Genomic DNA, 24,759 nt, shown 5'->3' with positions numbered 1-24,759 from the left:
AATGCAATTTTAAAAATACTAATGAAAAAGCCTTGCCCCTATATATTAGCATATATTGGCATATGAATGTGCATTTGGAGGCTAAGTTAAAATATTTATACTATTTGCTCCTACTCATTCCAGATATCAACTCTCACAAATTTGGTGACAATGCTTTCTTTTGATAAGTGTCTACATCTCAATTCCTTAGTGTGTAATACTGTTTGCCACATTTTCTTTTTTTCTCTGCCAGTGGTCTACACATTCAGAGAAACTTCTGTAGTAACAAACTATAGAAATGGCCCCTGAAAGAATAGTCTTGCCACATTTTATCATTCACTTCCATAACCCTAAGAAACAAGAAAATCATAATTTTATATTGCAGTTTAAGTTTTTCAGTCATAATCTCCCTGTCATATAAAGTCTCAAGTAAATTGCCTGTTAGTTTAATATTTATCTCATCCTTCTTTAAAAACAGAAATCACAGCAGATAAATAAAGAGACCCTACCCTTTTCACATTTGTCTTCTGAAGTATTGGTCAAAAGTGGTGCCGTGAGAACATGCATACAATGGTTGTAGAAAAAATTTAGAAATTCACTTTTTTCAGTTTTCTGAAACATAGAATTTTTTAAACAATACTGTTACTTTTGTAAATAAAAACATCTTCAAGATTAGCAGTACATACCTTTTCCAGAACCAAAACAAAACAAAAAGAATTAGCAGTACAGATCATATATAAGCAGATACTTTAAGATACTGTGAAAAAAATCAAACACTTGGTTATACATTGTGAAAGAACCAAAAATTAACTATATTCACTTTAATCTTATTTCTGTGGAACTGAAAATTAAGTCTACTTCATATTATATACTAAGTAAAAATGAAGGCAAGATAAAGATCAGACAGCATCACAAAATGTTTTCTGAGGAAAATTATTCAAAATAGTTTTTTTAAAAGATGCCTGAGATATGAATATGAAATGCAGTGAAGAACCAATCTATTGTACAACATATATAATAACAACATATTACTAACAATTTATTACACTTGCAAACTGCTAAGAGAGTAGATTTTAAGTGTTCTCGACACAAATAAATACTTGAGGTAAAACAGACACAAAATAAACAACATGTAAGTCAGAACAGCATGCACCATAATCACTATTGATCCCACTTGTCTCTCTCTCTTTGCAGTGTATTGAGTTTTTCCCAAGAAAGTAACAAAGAAAGAAAATTCTCTCAACTTTAAAAATAACATTCAAATGTGGGGAAAAAAGGCACATTTGAATCTGTTTTGGAAGAATAAAAATGTTTAGAAAGAAAAAGAACCAATTAAGCCCATGTGATAGCAACTTAACTACCTAAAATGTGGAACCCCAGATTTCACCAACTCTATCTAAATTTTAAAAACCACTGAATCACTTTATCAAGCCACTAGATGAAAAGACAAAATTTAAATCAACTTTTAACATTTTAATTTTTTATAATTTGAAAATTTGGAAAATAATGTCTATGAATTTTGCCACTATTTTTTACACAATTGGGTATACAAACTTGTAATGATTTAAAAACAATGTACATATTCTCTAAATATGAAGGAAATTTTATAAAGAAAAATATCCCTCCATATTGAGAGAATGACTATTAATATTCTGGAGTATCTAACCCTTAAGTATTAAGGACTTAATCCTTAAATCTTTTTAAATGTCTTATGTAATTAAGATCATTCAGTATATTTAAATTTTTCCTTTTTTATGGTGATAAAATCACGCAACATAAAACTTGCTATTTAAAAATTTATTGGCCGGGCATGGTGGCTCAAACCTGTAATCCCAGCACTTTGGGAGGCTGAGGCGGGTGGATCACCTGAGGTCAGGGGTTCAAGACCAGCCTGACCAACATGGTGAAACCCCATCTCTACTAAAAATACAAAAATTAGCCAGGTGTGGTGGCGCGCGTCTGGAATCCCAGCTACTCGGGAGGCTGAGGCAGGAGAATCGCTTGAACCTGAGAGGTGGAGGTTGCAGTGAGCTGAGATCACGCCACTGCACTCCAGCCTGGTGACAGAGCGAGACTCTTGTCTCAAAATAATAATAATAATAATTTTATCATTTTTAAGTGTACAGTTTAGTAGTGTTAAGTATATTCACATTGTTGTGTATTAAATTTTAAGAAATTAACACATAGAGGCCAAGGGCCATAAATGGAATTCCTAACATTTTACTAAGATTTTGATGGATTACAATTTTGTATTTTACCACAAATGAACTGCTATAAGAATACCACTGCTACTTAAATACCAACTGGACAAATACTTAAAAAACTTGTTTCTCAAAATTTTATTACAAAGCCACCTAAAACTGACTAGGCCAAAACATTTTTATGTCAGAGTAATTTCTTACATTAGTTGTAGCCAGCATGTTCTCTGGATCAATTAGAGTACGAAGAAGTCCCATTAGCTGAACAGCGCCTCCTAGCTCAGGATCAGTATCACAGATCATTTGTTCAATTACCACATTAATAAGAAGAATATCCTGGTGGCAAAACAAAACAAAACATGTTTCCATTAGACCTGGTTTAGATCTAAGACAAAAACACCAACTGAAAGAGCAAAGTGAGAATTATATAGAGAAAAAACGAAGAATGGAATAGCTTATTTAAACTTCTATTCCTAATACTTTTGAAAGTTCTATAAAACACTACACACTAGAGTGAAAAAAAATCCCACTCCGAGAAAAAAAAAAAGAAGGAAAAAAAACCCACAAAAGCAGAGCATGCTGCAACTTATAGGAAGTGGAAAAGCAAATTCTTTAGCAGTAATTCTGAACAAGAATTACTTGTTCAGTAGAGGTTCTAACAGAAATCTCATTTTGGGTTTCAGACTCAGGCATAAATTTAGAGGCTGACTAAACAAGCAAGATCACGTGACCCTAAGACATAAATTATCTCAGCCTCTAACTAGTAAATCCTTCCTAACAAAAAAAAAAAAGAAAAAATGACCAAAAATAACCCAGTACACAACTCTTCATGCAAGTGAACACTGTGTTATATAACAATCTAATATCAAATAGATTTGTTACATTAGTAACATGCTCTTGGGTTTTATTTATTTATTTATTGAAACGGAGTCTCGTTCTCTTGCCCAGGCTGGAGTGCAGTGGGGCAATCTGGGCTCACTACCACCTCATTACAAACAAGTCTCCTGCCTCACACCCTCTTTAGTAGCTGGGATTAAAGGCGTGAGCCACCAAGCCTGACTAATTTTTGTATTTTTAGTAGAGACTGTCCTGATTCTAAGCTGGCATCTCTATTTTCTGATTGGGAAATATAAAGAAAATCAGATGTTCAAATTTATTTCATTGATTCTAAAACAGATTTCTTAAAAATTTTCACCTCTTAAAATTAAGATACATTTTGTAACTGATGGCATTTGACAGTCACTATCAGCCAAGTGGTAATCATGACAAAATTACATAAAAATGTTCTACTGACACTGTCTGGTAAGATCAAGGAAATATTAGCATCTGCATATCTTAGGTTTGATGGATTCAGTAAATAAGAGAGCATAAATCTTTAAAATATAAGGATTCTTTTAAAATAACACAAATGTTATCATATCTAAAAAATTAACCTAAGATTTTATTCTTAAATGAGAAAACACCTAACAAAATAATTCAGTAATAACTGTATTACTTATCCACTCAGATTCTGTAAGTTTTACTGAACGTTTCAAAGGCCATTAATATAAAAACATGTGCAATCTGTGGCATAAAAAGACAACATTATTGCTAAATTTACCCTTTCTGCTTGGATAGAAACAATGACTACAGTAAAAAATGTTAATATTTCCTTTCATCTTAATATATATTTAAATATTGTAATCCATGTTGCCATAACCAAATCTGCTCCATAATACTTTACCAAAAGGAAATGTTTGAATGCTGAGCATTTATTTTAAAAGGCACTAAAATATCAACTGCCACTGAATATACAGATAAGTTACTTTATGTTTCCTTCCTAAAGGTCACCACCAGCCCAGTATAGAATTCAGCATGTAGAAGACTTAATTTGGATTTTTTTTTTGTAATTAATTTATCTTCTCTTGTGGACTAAATTATTTTGAGACAACACAGTTTTAAAAATGTAAAATTGTTAGCTCTCAGAAAATTCAAGAAAATGAAACCCCTTGAAGGTTGTTATAAGAAAAAAAAACACTGAGAAAGGAACTTTCCACAGTGAAAAAATCAACCACTGCTTTTCTAAGTCTTATGTATCAATTAAACAAGAAATATTTCTAATTAAAACAGGAATCAAAGCTTGAAGAGTTAAGAATTCTGAAAGTTAACAGTTTACTAAGATCATGGTCTGCGATTGATTCATGGTCATTTTATGATAAATGCTTTTAATCACACACATCACTGAAGATGGAGCAATGGGAGTGTTAATTTCAAAGTTATCTTTTGTAAAGGGTGGCATTCAGATAAATCAATGAGATTATAAAATGATTAATAAAGCAGGCATTTCTCTTTAAAGTCAGAATTAGCATCATTTGATTTTTAAAATATATATAGAGAGAGAACACAAAATATTACTTCTCTACTGACTACATTGCAGCATTAGCCCAAGTTGATTCTAAAATAAAATCACTTTAAAAAACATTGAAAATAACTAACAAACATAGAAAGTATAAATCTAAGGACACATTACAGGATTAAATGCAAAACACTTAAAACAACTATAATTTAATTGAATGGTAACTCATGCAAGCATCAAATTAAAATTGACAATCAAAAACTTTCCTTAACAAGTGGATCGCAACATGGTGGCTCATGTCTGTAATCCCAGCACTTTAGGAGGCCGAGATGGGTGGATCACCTGAAGTCAGGAGTTTGAGACCACCCTGAACAACATGGTGAAACCTCTCCTCTACCAAAAATACACAATTAGCCAGGCGTGGTGGCGCACAGAGGTTACAGTGAGCCGAGAATGCGCCATTGCACTCCAGCCTGGGCAACAACAATGAACCTCTGACTCAAAAAAAAAAAACAAAAAAAAAACAAAAGGAAGACAATTATAATTATCTCCTACTTAAAACTAAGGCATTTTTAATATTAAAAAAAAGAGTACTTTAAATTATAGCTCTCTGTTCATTTTGTCCTTAAAATAGCTTAAGGGGAAAATTTAAATATATCAGTAGTGGGAAAACACAATATTGGTCTCATTATTAAACTTTCTTTTTTTAATGTTTTTTATTTCCATAGGTGGTTGGGGAACAGGTGGTGTTTGGTTACATGAGTGAGTTCTTTGCTGGCGATTTGTGAGATTTTGGGGCACCCATCACCCAAGCAGTATACACTGCACCCTATTTGTAGTTTTTTTATCCTTCACCCCCTTCCCACCCTTTCCCCAAGTCCCCAAAGTCCATTGTGTCATTCTTATGCCTTTGCATCCTCATAGCTTAGCTCTCACTTATGAGTTGAGAACATATGACGTTTGGTTTTCTATTCCTGAGTTACTGCACTTAGAAAAATAGTCTCCAATCTCATCCATTCATTATTAAACTTTCATTCCTACTTAAACGTATTTTTTGAACAAATAAAAGCAACTTTTTAGTTATCCTAGGTAAGTACCTGACCTGTAGATCTCCTAAGGCTTGAAATTACATTTCATTAACACTTGAAATTACATTTCATTAACACTTGAAATTTAAGACCAATATTTACAAATCTGATTCTATTATAATCTATTTATCTCAATATTGGTTTGAATATCTGGGTTTTTTTTTTTTTTTTAACAATAAACAAAATCAGTTGCCACATATTCTAATTTGGCCAAAGTCATAATGAGTCAGAAATCTGTTATTTTGCTCCCAAGAAAGATAAAAATTATGTTATGTTTTTTTCCTCAATAGTTTGCAAACACTACTTACTCTACAGGTAATTCACATAGAACCACAGCATTATTACTTACGTCATCACTCTGCTGAGCTTCTTGCATTACAAACTCTCGGACCATAGATGGACTAAATTCTACTAGATAAGAAAATATATCTGTAGCAGCTGATCTGACTTGCAAATCATCCATGCCCTGATAAAAGGAAAACTAGGTTACTTAGAGACTGCTAACAAAAATTCTTCTCACATTTCCTTTTTCTTTTCCAAATCCATACACTAGCTCTCAACTTTTTGGATTAAGATGTTTTACTGCAATCAATGTGTATAACCTCGCCAGTATGTTCTTCCTTTTTACAAATATTAAAACTTTTAGGCAATTCAAGATTAGTTTCTGCTGATTTTTACCACTGCAAATAAATATTCAGAGAATTTAAATATAAGAATTGGCACAGGATTATAAGACAATGCTTTACAAACGCTGTAAAAAATATGGGAAGGGGATTTATTTAAATATATGTAAAAATTTGAATAACGTCTCCTAGCTAAGACTTCAAAGTCTTCCAGAATCTGCCTTTTGTCCTGAATTTGCCAGGGTTACTCCTTAGTAACTGTTTCTATTTTCTGTGACTCACCTAATAGAGCATGCTTTTGAAAACTCTTTTTGGGCATTTCTACCCTTTTCTGCAACTTAGTTTTCTAAGGTGGTAATCCTAAATACTTTTCCCCTCCAACACATGAAGAGTACGTGACTTATAAGTTACAAAATCTTGAGGTGATTCTGAAAACACTCCCCAACCCAGCAGTTCTCAAAGTGTGGTCCAGGTAACCTTGGTGAGAGGGGTCTAACATCCTTTTCAGGAAGTATACAAGATTAAGACTATTTCATAATAATAAATAATACTGAGCCTTTGTCATTTTCACTCTCATTCAATCACAAGTACAGTGGGGTTTTCCAGAGGCTGTGTGACCTATGATATCACCACAAATTAAATGTAGAAGCTGCTTTGTGAATCTAGACACCTTCTATAAAGCAAGGTATTAGAGGGATTAGTAGAAAAAACAAAAGTAAAAAATGGTACTCTTTTCACTAAATTTTTTGTTTTGAAAAAATTATTTTTTATAAAAGTTATATTGATTTCAATCTCAAGAAAATGTGGTGAAAAAAGTTCTATTATTTATGTTAACATATAATGGGTTATCATTTTTAAATGAATGCTTTAAAAATTTGTTTTAATTTTCCATAAAATAAATACCAATGGATAAAACTCATATAAACAAAACTCTAAGAACCATGCCCTAACCCTGTGTTGCAGCATGAATCCCCTTGTTTCAGTCTGTCCTCATTCCACTCACTGATCTAAAAACAAAAGATATTTTACTAGCTTCTATGAAACACACTTAATATTGTTACAGAAAAGATAACAGTCTTGCAAAAACATGGTTTTTTTAATTCACTTGAAAGCATACTATATGCAAGTGATTACATACTGATACTAAAAATTAAATAAAAATCTGAAACTGAAGATATTCTTGTAGTAATTCAATATAAGATAGCTAAACTATAGAATTGAATATACATTATTACATACTTTCCCATCCATAACATAAGTGTATTACAAATTTACAATTTCAAAAACATGAAAAGAAACGGCATAATTACCATTACAATTTCAAGAGCAGGAAGAATTCCCAATTTTGCCAAAGTTTTGAAAAATGCATCCCTGTTTTGAGGTTGTAATGTCTGAGAAAATGCACAAAACTCCTTGAAAAAATTAACCTGTAATGTTAGAAATTTTAGTGAGACACTGATAAACACAAACTTGGGGCACACTATAGTAATCATCTACATGGTGTGGTATTCACCCTTCTGAAGGATCTCATCTTTTCGGAGTATCCCGGCTCCTCAAAACTACATTAAAAACAAATTAAAAACTAGCACCCCATTAAAACTAAACCTTGCATTACTGGGTGCTATTAAGCAAAAAGAGAAATCCACCAATAAAAGGTAAATGTAAGCTGGCTTTCTGTAAGATGCATCATAAGCTGCTTTTTTCCTTTTTTTTCCAGTGAATGGAGGTGTTTGACAACACATCTTTCTAAGTGAACCTTTGAAATATGTTATTAGAACATTTTTCTTACTCCATTGGGACCTTATAGGTCAACAGAGATATTTGGCGATAAAAGGCAAATGAAAGCATGCATACTTTGTTTATGATGCTGGATTTGCCTATTGGTCTATTAGTATGCAAAAACACAAGATATACTTTTAATGGGGTGCTAGTTTTTAATATGTTTTTAAATGTAGGATTTGAGGTGCCAGGATACTCTGAAATGATGACATCTGGCGGGGCATAGTGGCTCACGCCTGTAATCCCAACACTTTGGGAGGCTGAGGCAGGCGGATCACTTGAGTCCAGGGATTTGAGACCAGCTTGCCCAACAGGGTGAAACCCTTTCTCTACTAAGAATACAAAAATTAGCTGGGCATGGTGGCACACGCCTGTAATCACAGCTACTCAGGAGGCTGAGGCACGAGAATCGCTTGAACCCAGGAGGCGGAGGCTGCATTGAGTTGAAATCATGCCACTGCACTCCAGTCTGGGCAACAGAGCAAGACTCTTTTTGGAAAAGAAAAAATAAAAAGAGATGACATCTTTCAGAAGGCTAACATTGACCAATTAACTCTTTAAAGACATTCAGTGCAAAAATGCCAGGTAATAAATTTGTTTTGAATTATGAACACATAGTTTCACAGAAACCATCCTATAACTCAACTCTAGCTGGGTCCCCAGTAATACCACAAAAACATAATACTGGTTTAAGGACTGAAATGTACATCAAAACTTCTCTAGTCTAAAACATCAATATTACAATTGAGAAATGAAGTAGGCTACTAATAACTACACCAAAGATGACTTAGAGATTTTAAATCAGCCATCTTTCATTATTTTGTGAAATCCAAAATAAATAAATAAAAATCTGAAACCGAAGATATTCTTGTAGTAATTCAATATCAGATAGCTAAATTATAGAATTGAATATGCATTACTATAATATATACTTTCCCTTCTCATCTCATTATGTTTGAAAAAAATGTCAAGCATCTGGCAAACGGCAATCACAATCACCATTCTCTTCCTCAAAATGGTTTATATATCAAAGAAAATGCTTATAATAAAAAATAAAAATTTTCCAAAGAACCTAATTATTTACATCATTTATTCAGGAAGCATTTTCCTTATCTCTTGTTTAAAAAGAAAAGCATCATGGCTGGGCGCAGTGGCTCACACCTGTAATCCCAGCACTTTAGGAGGCCGAGGCGGTGGGATCACCTCAGGTTGGGAGTTCGAGACCAGCCTGACTAACATGGAGAAATCCTGTCTCTACTAGAAATACAAAATTAGCCAGGCGTGGTAGCGCATGCCTATAATCCCAGCTACTCGGGAGGCTGAGGCAGGAGGATCGCTTGAACCTGGGAGGCAGAGGTTGCGGTGAGCCGAGATCACACCATTGCACTCCAGCCTGGGCAACAAGAGCAAAACTCTGTCTCAAAAAAAAAAAAAAAAAAAAAAAAAGCATCGCTATAATGTGAATGCCTGCAACCATAAAAATGTATGAATTTTGTAGTTCTGTTCTAACCTAAGGCACTTATCTGACTTGGGGATTTATAGGGCATACAATGGTAGGGGGTGATACATCAGAACATCCTAAGAACTTTCTAAAATATACAAATTCTAGAAACAAATTTTAGAAACTCTGAATAATCATTTCATAGTTCAATTTAAATACATACTTTTCATCTCTTACTAATCTAACTACAAAAAATTGTCTCAAGTTAGCAAATTCAAGATTAAAAGCTGTGCATGCCAAAAGAATAAGTGCTCTTTAAGAGTTTGAATTTCATAACTTACCAATTCACGCCGTTTATCATCATCTGTAGCCTCATCTGTTAATTGTGCAAAAACTTCAGACAAAAACTTCTCATCTTCCTGCATGAGAAAAATAATTACTATGAAATATTAACAAAAGGATAAAGTTATACTCATTTATATGACTTACACAAATTATAAAAAATAGCTGACAAGTAGCATTTTCATCATGAAACCTAATATTCTAGGGTGTATTTGTGTGTTACAATTTTCTAAAATTTGACTACACCATTCAATTCTTGTTATAAATACATCAATAACTAGTTTAACTAAAAACCTCAACTACAAATAACTCGTTGGAAAACAAAAATATTTGTCAAAAATATTTGTTCTGCAGGTGCTACGTGAAAACTCACTTAACTTAGATTCTCTAGCCCCCTTTCATGGTCTACTTACTCTTAATTTAAACATAATTCAAACAAGTCTAACGATCTTATTGTCAGTCCATAACAGATGAGAAAAACAAGAAGAATTATAAGACAAGGAACAAGGAAAACAGTAAAGGAGGCTGAATTCCGGCAGTAGATAAAGTTACAAAGCTATTTAAAATACAATAACTCATAAAATACAATAACCTACAACCAACTGGTGCAGAGTTTTACATGTTCTTGTGGTCCCCAAGGATATAACTAAATGATGAAACACTACAATAACTGCTTTTCATACCAATGACTCTGAGGTATTAAAAAGAAAGACAAGTGCTAATTTCTCCAGGCGTTGTTTAAAAGGACAAACAGAAAAATATAGTCAAGCGGCCAGACGCTTGACTATACGTGGCTCACGCCCGTAATCCCGGCACTTTGGAAGGCCGAGGCGGGCGGATCACGAGGTCATGAGATCGAGACCACCCTGGCTAACATGGTGAAACCCCGTCTCTACTAAAAATACAAAAAAATTAGCCGGGCGTGGTGGCGGGCGCCTGTAGTCTCAGCTACTTGGGAGGCTGAGGCAGGAGAACGGCGTGAACCCGGGAGGGGGAGCTTGCAGTGAGCCGAGATTGCGCCACTGCATTCCAGCCTGGGCAACCAAGCTAGACTCCATCTCAAAAAAAAAAAAAAAAAATATATATATATATATATATATATATACACACACATATATATATACACACACACACATATATATACGTATATATATTTATAGTCAAGCATATAGTCAAGCATGTATTTTTAAAAAATAAATTTGTGGGCCAGGTGCGGTGGCTCATGCCTATAATCCCAGCACTTTGGGAGGCTGAGGCGGGGGGATCACCTGAGGTCGTAAGTTCGAGACCAGCCTGACCAACATGGAAAAACCCCGTCTCTACTAAAAATACAAAACTAGCCAGGCGTGGTGGCACATGCCTGTAATCCCAGCTACTAGGGAGGCTGAGGCAGGAGAATCGCTTGAACCTAGGAGGCGGAGGTTGCGGTGAGCCGAGATCGCGCCATTGCACTCCAGCCTGGGCAACAAGAGTGAAACTCTGTCTCAACAACAACAGAATAATAATAAAAAATAAATTTGTGTGTCTAAAGTCTAGAAGGAGTACAGGTTAGACTGTTAACTGTGGTTATTGCTTGGTGATAGGTTATGAGTGATTTTCTTTTTTGGTTATCTATATTTTCTAACTTTCTACAATAAGCACAGACTAAATTACAAAGGAAAAAAATGGGCAAAAATATTAAAATTCACCTTAGAGAAGATTTCATCAAAATCTGCTAAAAAACTGATGGAAATTGTTGGTGGTTTTAAGCTTCAGTTATCTTCAAAATTCATTTTTATGAAATGTAATTTCCATTAATTTAAAGTAACATGTTCTAAAAAAGTTTGTAACAATAATATCTGTAGAGTTGATAGTAAAATAAAACCCTAACATTTAAAGGACACACCCTAACTACCTGTCCTTTTTCTTACTGAGGATCATCCATTAAGTAATATCAATCCCTTAAATCCTTTTTGAAATAAGGTGGAACATATATTTTTAAAAAATGAATAGCAACCACTAGATACAATCAGAGAGTACAACATGCTCTTCCACTAAAAATCAATTGGTGCTACTCAAAGACAAGACACTGGGAGATAAATCATTTAATTAGTCTGACTGAGAATGGTGTTTCCTTTGGTATTTCATTGACTCCTTTTGGACCTTATGCACTGCAGCCTGAACATCCATCTTTTGAGGGAGTTTATATGCATATGTAATCTTTTATTTAGCCCTCAAGTTAGTTTTTCCTTTTTTTTTTTTTTTTCTTGAGTCTCACTCTGTTGCCCAGGCTGGAGTGCAGTGGTACAAACATGGCTCACTGTAGCCTCAACCTCCTGGACTCAAGCAATCTTCCTCCCTCAGACTCCCATGTAACAGAAACCACGGGCACGTGCCACCATACCTGGCTTTTTTTTTTAATTTTTTGTAGAGATGGGGGGGTTTCACTTTGTTGGCCAGGCTGGTATCGAACTCCTGGCCTCAAGCAATTCTCCCACCACAGCCTCCCAAAGTGCGAGGACTACAGGCATGAGCTACCATGCCCAGCCTACTTTTTCCAAATACTTTTAGTCTTCATATTTTAGGTTAGGGTGAGTTAAGTACATATTTACCTCCATTCACACCTTTTATAAATTTCTATTTCCCTGCATCTGTTGTAGACTACATCTTCATCCTTTACTACCTGAAAATTTAATTTTTTCAAAATATTTTCATAAGAAAAAAGTTCCAACTCCTTGATAAATGCAATTTCCCACTTGAATTCTTCTTATATGATTCAGTACTTGTGAGCTGATAAGTAGAACTGCATAAAATATTACAGATAGAGGCAATCTCAATTATTACAGTCCACTAAGAGAATGTGTATTCCTAGTATTTTTTCCTGATTTCCAGCATTACTCTGGCTATTATTCATTAAGCTATAAAAGCACTCTGTTCCAATATATTTATGAAGGAAGCAAATAATCAATAACTTAAAGCCTATCATATAGTTGAAATACTCCAAAATCTCTGGTTCTCCAAGTAATCAAACTAATCTCTTCAGTTTTTCTTTTCTATTTGGTTTTAACAGCTTCTGTTTTAATAAAACCTATATATTTAAGTCAAAACTTGTGTGGCTGCTTTTCTGGATAACATAAAAAAACACTGTGGGGAAAAAAAGAGGTTGCTTCTAAACAGTCTAAATCAAACTCTTCTCTTTGCAGTAACATAAATACAGGCCAAACAAAAGAAAAAACAGAACCCATTCATTTTTAGAAACATAAACACAGAAATTTAGAATTAAATCAGATTTTGCAACATTACAGAGACTGTCAAGTCCAATTTTAAATTTCAAGAGACTGAGGTCCAAAAAGTGAACTTCTCTGAGGGTAGCTAGTGACAGATGGATTTAGAATCCAGGCCTCCCAAATAATTGAGGTTTTTGTCACTCCTACTAAGTAAACCACAGGACAGGTTCCCATGTATTTCAAACTTCAAACATAAGTTTGAAGTTGATTCAAACGTATGAATCAAACCAAAGCAAAAGATACACACACAAGCTGGAATGGGCCAAATCTAGTAAGATAAAATTTAATATATTAAATCCTGTACTTGAATCCAAAGAAAAATCCTAAAAACAAAATGAAAAGCCCTATTACTCTAAACAGTTTTTTAAAGAGTATCTGAAGATTTTACATATTTAATTTGTAACTGGGATGGGAAGTTAAAAATTTTTCTCTTTCAGTGCCAAAACCTTAGTATCTGCAAAATATGTAAAAAAGAGAACTAAACCGCTAATCCTGCTGGGTTAATTTTAAGCTTAACTCTTACCTACGGAAGAGCAGAAATATGTATATAATATAATACATGTAAATGCGTTAAAATGTCAACATTTGAGATTCCTGTCCTCCATCATTTCTAGTAAGGAGAGAAATTAAAACTTTGTTCTGAAAAGGATCTTATTCTGTAGCTGTTTGTGCAGAAATAATCTCATTTTATTTGCTTTCAAAAATTTAATTTCTGGCTGGGGGCAGTGGCTCATGCCTGTAATCCCAGCACTTTGGGAGGCTGAGGCGGGCGGATCACCTGAGGTTGGGAGTTCGAGACCAGCCTGGCCAACATGGTGAAACTGTCTATACTAAAAATACAAAAATTAGCCAGGCATGGTGGCTGCTGCCTGTAATCCCAGCTCCCAGGAGGCTGAGGCTTGAGAATCACTTTAACCTGGGAGGCAGAGGCTGCAGTGAGCCAAGATGGTGCCACTGCACTCCAGTCTGGGTGACAGAGCGAGACTCTGTCTCAAAATAAATAAATAAATGAACAATTTCTAAAATATTTTAAAAGAATGTTGCTCAATTCTGGGCACAGGAGATTTTGATCTGCAATTAGCTAGAAAACCTCGAGTCACTAAAGTCTTATGTCCCTATCATGCTTAAGATATTGTCAACATGTATTAGCATACATACTAGGAGCCACTGACTATGCTAAGTACTTTCATATAATTTCTCAGTTAACCTAATTTAGGCTAGGATTTATAAGGACCTTTGTACTACCTCACTTTGGCCCAGTTACATAAAATTCTTACATATTCACTTGCCTTCTACAACTCACACACCAGCAAGTTAATGCGCATTTAAGAAACCACAGGTAAGTGTACCAGATACCCAGATAGGTATCTAGAAACACCTACTACCTAACCAAAAATTTCTACATGGAAATCTCAGAGTGAGACTTTAGGAAATAAGTGCTTAGAGGCCACTGTAGGGCCAGGTGTGGTGGTTCACATCTGTAATCCCAACACTTTGGAAGGCTGGGCACTAGGATTGCTTGAGGCCAGGTAAAAACAGTTTAGGCAACATAGCAAAACCCCACCTCTACAAAAAATAAAATAAAATAGAGACCACTGGCCACAATCTTATTTCTTTCCTTTTCACACATAGTTGAAAACACAATTCATACCCAAAGGAAAAAAAAGCATTATATTAAAAAGACACCTGCACTTGTGTGTTGATCGCAGCACTATTCACAATAGCAAAGTCATGGAACCCACCTAAGTGTCTACCAACAGATGATCAGACAAAGAAAATGGGGTGTATATATACACTGTGGAATACAAATGAAATGTTAAAAAAGAATGAAATCATGTCTTTTGTAGCGACATGAATGGAGCTGGAGGCCATTATCCTAAGTGAACTCAGAGGCAGAAAATCATATATCGCATGTTCTCACTTACAACTGGGTACACAGGGACATTAAGATGGACATAACAGACACTGGGAACTCCAAAAAGGGGTAGGACGGGAGGCGAGTGAAGGTTTAAAAATTATCTACTGGGCACTGTGTTCAATATCTCGGTGATGGGTACACTAGAAGCCCAATCTCCACCATTACTCATGCAATACCCATGTAACAAATAAGCCAATGTACCCTCTGAATCTAAAATTAAAAAAAAAAAATTCAACATCATTGCTGGCGCATAAGAGATAATTAAGTAGTAAACCTTATGTAAATAACAGATAGTTCACAGAATCTGGCTATTTCATGAAATGCATCTCATGAAGCAGAAATAAGTAAATCTTTTAGAAAAAGAAAAGGCTGCACTTGATTTACGTAATTATAGCCTTCACAAATAAACCTATTATAAAATACATAAAGTGACAAAGTTTTACAAATATTTATAGTTTATATAATTTATTTTCTGAATATAAAAAAGCATTTATGATTTACTATTATGAATTTGGAAACCCTTCTGAAGACAAAAACAGTCATTTGAAAGCTACATATGAGCTTCTGTTACTGGGTCCCCTTTTTATCAACTACAGACTGTGACTCTATTTCCAATCTCCTAAGATTATTAAATGTTTTTCTGTCAACAAGTGAAACAGCACCCTGAATTGTATACTACAGTTTTAAAAAAAACAGGTCCTATATATTATAAAAAGAACCTGATGTGTACATCTAACCTCCCCCATACTCATTATTGGGGAATAACAAAAAATTGGTAGGTGAATAAATGACCTGAAAGAAAAGTAAATCCTATACAAAAAAATAAAGTAACAGTAATAGGTGACTACTGGTGGGAAATGTCGCAAAATGAAGTCGATTAGCTAGGCACTAAGTCAGAGATAGAATCTCAATTATTTGTATCAGGACCCTTTTAAACTCTTTTTTTTTCCAGACAGTCTTGCTCTGTCACCCTGGGTGGAGTACAGTGGCGCAATCTCAGCTCACTGCAACCTACGCCTCTCGGGTTCAAGCAATTCTCCCACTTCAGCTTCCTCAATAGCTGGGATTACAGGCACGTGCCACCGTGCCTGGCTAATTTTTGTATTTTTAGTAGAGATGGAGTTTCGCCATGTTGGTCAGGCCGGTCTCAAACTCCTTACCACAAGTGATCCTCCTGGCCTTGGCCTCCCAAAGTGCTGGGATTACAGGCATGAGCCACCACACCCGGCCTAAACTCTTAAGAATTATGCAGAGGCCGGGTACAGTGGTTCACATCTATCATCTCAGCACTTTGGGAGGGTGAGGAGGATCACTTGAGGCCAGGAGTTTGAGACCAGCCTGGGCAACAGAGTGAGATCCTGTCTCTATATAAAAAATAAAATAAATTTTTAAAAATTATGGAGGACCCTGAAGAGCTTTTATTATGCAGGTTATGTTCATCAATATTTACCATAATTACAATTAAAACCAAGACTCGTGAAAATATTTATGAATTCATTTTCAAATAAGTCATTTTATGTTTATGTAAATATTTTTTTAAGAGAAACAGCTATATGATCCAAAATTTAAACTTTTAGAAAAAAAGAGTAGCCCCTTTTACATTTTTGCAAATCTCAACACCTGGCTTAACAAACGACAACTAGATATTCATTTATCTTTTTTGGCATTCAGTTTGTTGCAATATGTTCTTTAGGCAAAAGTACATGAAAAAAAAAAAAACATAGCCTCACACTGACATCAAACTAGAAAAAGGAAAACCTCATAAATGCCTGTAAGAGGGTCTCAGGGACTTCCAGAGGTCCACAAACCACACTCTGAGATCCACAACACTAAGTATATAGTAGCTGCTCAATAAACTTAGTGATTGATATGGAAATAACAAAAGCAGTTATGCAGAAAGCTGAGTATAGTCTACTGTTACAAGTAAGACAAGTACTTAAAAAGCATGCTTACTATACTGTTAGGGTGTAAAGGATTAACATGATAAATATAGTATAAAACTCCTATTTCACAACTTAAGCAGACAGAATAAAATCACCTTCATATAGCAAATAGCCACATACTCGTATACACCCCAATAATAACAGTATCTCTCAAAATGGAATAAAATATACTTTTAACCCTTTCCCCATTTAGAAAAAAAAAAGTACAGCTTGCTGCTAGGACTCATTTAATTTTACATAAACACGCTCTTTGAGGCCGAAGCAAATCTGATTTTCAAGGTGAAAATAAAATATAAAAACTGTTCTTGGAGTTATTTCTAAACAGAACATCAGAACTGTTTGAATCATCAGATTTGTCTATTTCGAAAAAAAAATCAGATTCAACAAATGAATCTTCGGGCAACAACTGTTCGAGAATGACAATATCATGTGCAGGAATGCTATGTTTTCTAGGATTTGACATTTTCAGTGATTAAGAATTACTGTATTTTGTAAATGAAAATATCACTATTAAAACCAGAATGCTATAAATAGAATGATATCTTTTGTTTCCAAAGTCAATATGCCACAGCAATGCAAAAATAATAATAAAAGCTAGGTATTTTGTGGCAAAGTTATCTCAAGGTAAACACTGCAGCCAAGCACTACTGGTGAGTATTCACAGGACAGACATGAAAAGGGCTAAATACAGCTGCATTGGCCAGGTGCGGTGGCTCATGCCTGTAATCTCAGCACTCTGGGAGGCCAAGGAGGGCGGATCACCTGAGGTCAGGAGTTTGAGACCAGCCTGGCCAACATGGTGAAACTCTGTTTCTACTAAAAATACAAAAAATTAGTCGAGTGTGGTGGCACGTGCCTGTAATCCCAGCTACTGGGGAGGCTGAGGCAGGAGAATCGCTTGAACCCGGAAGGTGGAGGTTGCAATGAGCTGAAATCACACCATTGCACACCAGCTTGGGCAACAAGAGTGAAACTCCGTCTCAAAATAATAATAATAAAAAATAGCTGCATCATCAATATATATAATAGGCAAATTCATAAAGAGTAGAATAGTGGTTACTAAGAGCTGGAAGGAGGGAATATGGGGAGTTACTGTTCAATGGTCAGTTTCTGTTTGGGATGATGAAAAAGTTCTGGAAATGGATAGTGGTAACTGCTGCATAACACTGCAAATATACTTAATGCCAATGAATTGTACACTTAAAAATTGTTAAAACTGGTTGGGCACAGTGACTCATGCCTGTAATCCCAGCACTTTGGGAGGCCGAGGCAGGTGGATCACCTCAGGTTGGGAGTTCGAGACCAGCCTGACCAACATGGAGAAACCTCCCTCTACTAAAAATACAAAGAATTGGGCTGGGCGCGGTGGCTCACGCCTGTAATCCCAGCACTTTGGGAGGCCGAGGCGGGTGGATCACAAGGTCAGGAAATCGAGACCATCCTGGCTAAAACGGTGAAACCTCGTCTCCACTAAAAACACAAAAAATTAGCTGGACGTGATGGCGGGCGCCTGTAGTCCCAGCTACTCGGGAGGCTGAGGCAGGACAATGGCGTGAACCCGGGAGGCGGAGCTTGCAGTGAGCCGAGATCACACCACTGCACTCCAGCCTGGGTGACAGAGCAAGACTCTGTCTCAAAAACAAACAAACAAACAAACAAACAAAATTAGCCAGGCGTGGAGGCACATGCCTGTAATCCCAGCTACTCAGGAGGCTGAGACAGGAGAATCACTTGAACCCAGGAGGCAGAGGTTGCGGTGAGCCGAGATCATGCCATTGCACTCCAGCTTGGATACAAGAGCGAAACTTCCTCTCAAAAAAAAAATAAATAAATAAATTGTTAAAACGGTGAATTTTATGTTATGTATATTCTACCTCAATTTTAGAAACACAAATACTAAATTGTATAAAAAGCTAAAACACAGGCTACTTAAAAATATAAAAGGCTGGGCTGGGTGCGGTGGCTCACGCCTATAATCCCAGCACTTTGGGAGGCTGGGGCAGGCGGACTGCCTGAGCTCAGGAGTTCAACACCAGCCTGGGCAACACAGTGAAACCCCTTCTCTACTAAAAATACAAAAAAATCAGCTGGGCATGGCAGTGCACACCTGTAGTCCCAGCTAATCGGGAGGCTGAGGCAGAAGAATTGCTTGAACCCGGGATGCGTAGGTTGCAGTGAGCCGAGATCGCGCCACTGCTTTCCAGCCTGGGCGACAGAACGAGACTCCAACTCAAAAAAACAAACAAATAAAAGGTTGCACTAAAACCACAAGATATAAAGTCCCAATTTCTTTTGTTTACTTTAAATGTACTTAATAGTACATTTAAACAAAATAAATCTTTCAAAAAATAGAGGGTACAAACACCTGCTTGAACTATTAAGGGAACTAAATATCTGAAAAATGGAATTGTGAAGAATATCTTTTTACTTACCTGCAACATGCTGACTATCTCAACTTTGTTGAAGAAAATAAAAGACGTAAGAGTAGAAAGAAAATTCTCTTCAAAAACAGATGGTGTGGGCAAAATGATGTCCTGAATGTACTGTACCCTGTAAGTCTGATGTATTTTTTGCCTTAGTTCAGAGTCTGTTATTGGTATAACTTCCTTGAACTTTGCAGTTTTGGTCAAGAATTCTCTATGTCTTTTTGGCTGAGCCAAAGCAGGGTCATATTCAAGGCATCCCACGACATCCATGATACACTCATCAGAAAACATAACCTCAAAAAGAGTTGCCTTATTTAGGAATAAGATTCCTCTAATAATTTCATACAAATGATGTAAGCCTTCAGTGTTTTCTAGGTTCTCACAAGCTTGGAACAGCTGCAATAGTTTTTTAATATAGCCTTCATTTTCCAAGGCGAGAGCCAGCTTTTCCCTACGGATAGGTGAGGAGAGCACTGAGGTAATTAAGTCAGCAATCTCTTCAAGTTTATTGAGTTCACATGTGGGCAGGTCAATCAGATGACTAGTTTCAGGCATTTCTTCAAATCGTTCTTCTTCAGATTCATCAATGAGGTCCTGTGTGACTTCCACTGATGGGTCTTTACCTTGAACCTAAAAATATCCAAGTATGCAGCTAATTACCTTAAAATACAAAATAATTCAAAATTTTGGAAATCAAATCATTTGGAAATGCCTGGCTAGTCACTACTAATTAAAAGTGAAGTCTAGGCCAGGCACGGAGGCTCACACCTGTAATCCCAGCACTTTAGGTGGCTGAGGCAGGCAGGTCACTTGAGGTCAGGAGTTCAAAACCAGCCTGGGCAACATGGTGAAACCCCGTCTCTACTAAAAATACAAAAATCAGCCAGGTGTGGTGGTGTACGCCTGTAATCTCAGCTACTCAGGTGGCTGAGGCAGGAGAATCGCTTGAACCTGGAAGGTGAAGGTTGCAGTGAGCTGAGATCGCACCACTGCACTCCAGCCTGGGAGACAAAGCAAGACTCTGTCTCAAAAAATATAATAAAAAATTAAAATACATAAATAAAATAAAATGAATTCTCTTCCAGCTTGGTCCCTGAATGACTCTCATGAGTAGGGCCCCTTCCCCTATTGGTCAAACAGCAGTAAGGAGAAATCAACTTTTGTTGTGACAAGCCATTGAAATTTTAGGATGGTATTACTACAACACAATCTGATCATAGTGTCTCAAAGACAGCCAATGAACTCTGCTGTATGGATTCACAATAAATCCACACTATCAATGGGTTTTTCAATAAAAATTCTCTAGTCTATAATCCTATCGTCATCCCTTACAGCTGCTGCTTTAAATATTTTTTTCACTTTCCAACTTCTCAAACATTACCTTCACTTTTAAGTCTCAGAAGAGGCTTCCTTTGAATAAAAAGCCCATCAGTACTCAACTTCCTCTAAAATTTCTCCATCTCACAACTTACCTTCACACATTTCCTTCATTCATTTCAAAGGAAATGTCCATACCATTTCCTAAGGTTAACATTTCCATATGTACTTCTAAACTTATTCTTTCTCAAAGCTAAACATATAAAAATTATCTTTGCTCTTGTTTTTATAATTTATTTCTCTCCAGTGGTTCCTTCTATTTCATCATTCTCCATTCCCCTTAAGACACTCTGAACTATCTGAACCATCAAACTTTTTCAGGGAAGCTTTTTTGTTCTATTTTCTCATTATAAGGGGTGGTGGCTCACGCCTGTAATCCCAGCACTTTGGGAAGCCAAGGCGGGTGGATCACCTGAGGTCGGGAGTCCAAGACCAGCCTGACCAACATGAAGAAACCCTGTCTCTACTAAAAGCACAAAATTAGCTGGGCATGGTGGCGCATGCCTGTAATCCCAGCTACTCGAGAGGCTGAGGCAGCAGAACTGCTTGAACCCGGGAGGCGGAGGTTGCAGTGAGCCGAGATCACACCCCTGCACTCTAGCCTGGGCAACAAGAGTGAAACCCTTGTCTCAAAAAAAAAAAAAAAAAAGGTGGGCGGGGTGGGGGTGGTTAAGAAATAATTAAGTAATATGGCGCTTAATGAAATTGAAATTGTTCTTTCAAAGATCAGCAATGACTTCCCAGAACTGAAAAAGTAAAACATGAGATATGATTTTGTGAAATATCATGCAGTAGTTAGGAGCAAAAAACTAAATATATATTCAGCAACATGCATAGATTTTAAGAAGTAGAGTATTGAGTTATACAGTCAAGAGTTAACTTTGCTGGACCATCAGAGTGGCTACATCTAATATCCCTTCCAAAGGTGGAAAAGTCTGAATAAAAATCAATGACAAAGAAAAAAAATAAAATTTAAAAAAACAATGACAAATGGAAAGGAGAAACAGTAAAAGAGGGGAAAAAAACATGAAAAAATGAGTAATGTAACAAGGAAAATTCAGTATTAACATTGGTGCCTAAGCTGGGCACTGTGGCTCATGCCTGTAATCCCAGCACTTTCGGAGGCTGAGGCAGGCAGATCACGAGCTCAGGAGTTCAAGACCAGCCTGTGCAACATGCTGAAACCTCGTCTCTACAAAAAATACAAAAATTAGCCAGGCATGGTGGTGCACGCCTGTAGTCCCAGCTATTAGGGAGGCTGAAGTGAGAGAATCCCTTCAGCCAGGGAGGCAGAGGTTGCAGTGAGCTTAGATCACACCACTGCATTCTAGCCTGGGGAGAGCCAGAAAATATCTCAAAAAAAAAAAACAAAAAAAAAAACAAAAAAAAACAAAAGCAGTGATGCCTCAAGAAAGGCTTGAAGGCAAGAGATGACATTGTCTCTTAGCTCAGTTATAACAGATGCCTGGAAGGGTGAAGCAATAGGTTTGCCAAGACCACCCCTCCTCTTAAAACCTGACAAGGTCGAATGGGAGCCTGTAAGCTTCAAAGAGTGACACTGCTCTGGGAGACGTTTTGTCATACAATATGATGATGAACCAGACTGTTTTTTTCTTTTTTTTTTTGAGACAGAGTCTCGCTCTGTAGCCCAGGCTGGAGTGCAATGGCGCGATCTCGGTTCACTGCAAGCTCCGCCTCCCAGGTTCATGCCATTCTCCTGCCTCAGCCTCCCAAGTAGCTGGGACTACAGGTGCCCACCATCATGCCCGGCTAATTTTTTGTATCTTTAGTAGAGATGGGGTTTCACCGTGTTAGCCAGGATGGTCTTGATTTCCTGACCTCGTGATCCTCCTGCCTCGGCCTCCCAAAGTGCTGGGATTACACAGGTGAGCCACTGTGCCTGGCCCCAGACCAACTGTTAATGACTACGTGGGATTCTAGTAATGTGCTAGAATCTACCAACTCTTACTTCTCAGGTTACATCTACTACCATACTGTGATATGGTGTAACACTAGTATTGTTGATCCAACTACCTTATCTATATAAATCTTATAATACTGATATTGATGATCAAATGTATTGGGAGACTGAGTTAAAGCTTCCTGAGGATGTAATGCTGATAGAAAAATCACTGGCCCATGCTGCAGTTATTTGAATAATTAAACTAAACTAAACTAAGAAAAATGAAAGTCACTGGCCCTACAGAATCATGGTCTGGAACCTAAGAAGAAAAAAAATCACTGGACTGACAAAAAGCTGGATTTTGTTTACTATCAGTTTCTATGGTATACAGTTCTCTACAAGTTTATCATAAGGTACAATCTGCAGATTAAGGAGAGAAATAAGAAATCAAAGCAGTACAAAAATACAAAAGGTATGACATGGTTTTATAGGAAAAGTTAGTTGTTTCTTTAAACCTATCTCTACTCCACACTGGCCCCAAATGCTAGGTATATTCATACTGATATTATTTCTCTATCCGTGATATAAATCTTATGCTAAATGTAGATGCTCACATAAATATGATCATTTTGGTGTAAGAGTGTCTTGGTCAAGGAGTGGTCTGTGCAGTAAAGGACTGACCTTGCCAAAGGAAAAGTTTGGCCCTTATCTAGCTCCAGAGAGGTAAACTCTAAGCACTCAGAATATCCTGCTTCATAATAGTGTTGTTTACCTGGGGGCCTTCACTTATGCCAGACATACTAGGCTAACAATGTGGTATGTGGTGGGGGCCTTGGATCACAAGATATTCTTGACCTCTGGAGGTGCTGGAATAAGGTCAGCCACACAGGCGGTCAGCCATGCTTACGTAAACTCTAATCCCCAATGAAAACCCTGGACACGAAGGTTTGGGTAAAGTTAACTAGTTGGCAATACTGGATGTATGCTGCCATATATCACTGCTGGAAGAAGTAAGTGCTGTCTGCATGATTCCACCAGGAGAGAGAATTGGAAGCTCAAGCCTGAAACTCTCCTAGACCCTGCCCCTATGCACCTTTTCCCACTGGTTATTTGAATCTGTATCATTTTGCTATAATAAACTGTAGCTGTGAGTATAACAGCTTTGCTGAATTCTGTAAGTCTTTCCAGTGAATTATGGAAACTGAGAGTGCTCTTGGAGACCTCCTGAACTACCTAAGTGAAAATAGTAATAAACAAATTTCCACCAAAATTTCTAGGACGAATACTTTTTTTTTTTTTTTTTTTTGAGACAGAGTCTTACTCTGTCACCCAGGCTGGAGTGCAGTGGCATTATCTTGGCTCACTGAAACCTCCCTCGGAGGCTCCAGCTATTCTCCTGCCTCAGCCACCCCAGTGGCTGGGACTACAGGCATGCGCTACCACACCCAGCTAATTTTTGTACTTTGTGTAGAGATGAGGTTTCACCGTGTTAGCCAGGCTGGTCTCGAACTCCTGATGTCAGGTGATCCGCCTGCCTCGGCCTCCCAAAGCGCTAGGATTACAGGCGTGAGTAACCGCGTCCGGATGGACAAATACATTTATATCCAAGAACATGTGTGGGGTAGTAGGATGGGACAAGGTATAATCTAATATAGTAATCACTAGAATAAATTATCCACCATATAAATTTATGTTCTAGCAGATATGTAAATCAATATCCTAGTTCTAAATTAGAGGAGATGTTTGTCTTCTGCATTATAGTTACATTTTCTGTAAATCTAAAACTGTTCTAAAATAAAAGGTTTCTTTTAAAAAAATTCTAGTTACTTAAGAGTTACCACATATTCTATATATCCTGTTACACTCTAAGTTCCACATAAACTGAAGTCATGAATACTGTTGAGCATTAGTGCCTGGTACAGTATGCATAAACATTACGCAAACATATGACCAAATATTTATGTTTTTAATCTAAAAGCTTGACTTAATTACTTAATCTTCTTTCGGTTTGTTTAAAGTACTTGCCATTTTATAATATAAGGTATTAATTATGAGTACATGCTATCAAAATCTAAAGTGGTAAAACAAAACTATGACAAAGTTGTTTTTAAAAAACTTAAATAATTTGCTATAGAATATAA

At 36.5% G+C, this 24,759-nt stretch overlaps 1 protein-coding gene and 1 pseudogene across 18 annotated transcripts in view; both read right to left on the bottom strand.

The window, feature by feature from the left end:
- The window catches only part of PPP4R3B (protein phosphatase 4 regulatory subunit 3B), a 69,762-nt gene that overhangs the window by 31,044 nt on the left and 13,959 nt on the right, over positions 1–24,759 (bottom strand). For 8 of the 18 annotated variants that reach the window (XM_054473869.2, XM_054473874.2, XM_054473891.2 and 5 more), the window contains exons 4-9: positions 19,345–19,968; positions 9,785–9,862; positions 7,534–7,650; positions 5,950–6,066; positions 2,382–2,513; positions 489–591 (exon numbers count right to left, since the gene is read on the bottom strand). In XM_054473869.2, the coding sequence (XP_054329844.1) occupies positions 489–591; positions 2,382–2,513; positions 5,950–6,066; positions 7,534–7,650; positions 9,785–9,862; positions 19,345–19,968 (1,171 nt within the window). The remainder of the gene's footprint in view (positions 1–488; positions 592–2,381; positions 2,514–5,949; positions 6,067–7,533; positions 7,651–9,784; positions 9,863–19,344; positions 19,969–24,759) is intronic. The other 10 variants (XM_054473876.2, XM_054473894.2, XM_063649360.1 and 7 more) reach the window with 3 other exon arrangements.
- On the bottom strand, positions 211–300 carry LOC129031033 (small nucleolar RNA U3; annotated as a pseudogene).

Source organism: Pongo pygmaeus, chromosome 12 (assembly GCF_028885625.2).
Source record: "Pongo pygmaeus isolate AG05252 chromosome 12, NHGRI_mPonPyg2-v2.0_pri, whole genome shotgun sequence".
Classification (NCBI taxonomy): domain Eukaryota; kingdom Metazoa; phylum Chordata; class Mammalia; order Primates; family Hominidae; genus Pongo; species Pongo pygmaeus.
This window is presented reverse-complemented; position numbering and strand designations above follow the sequence as displayed.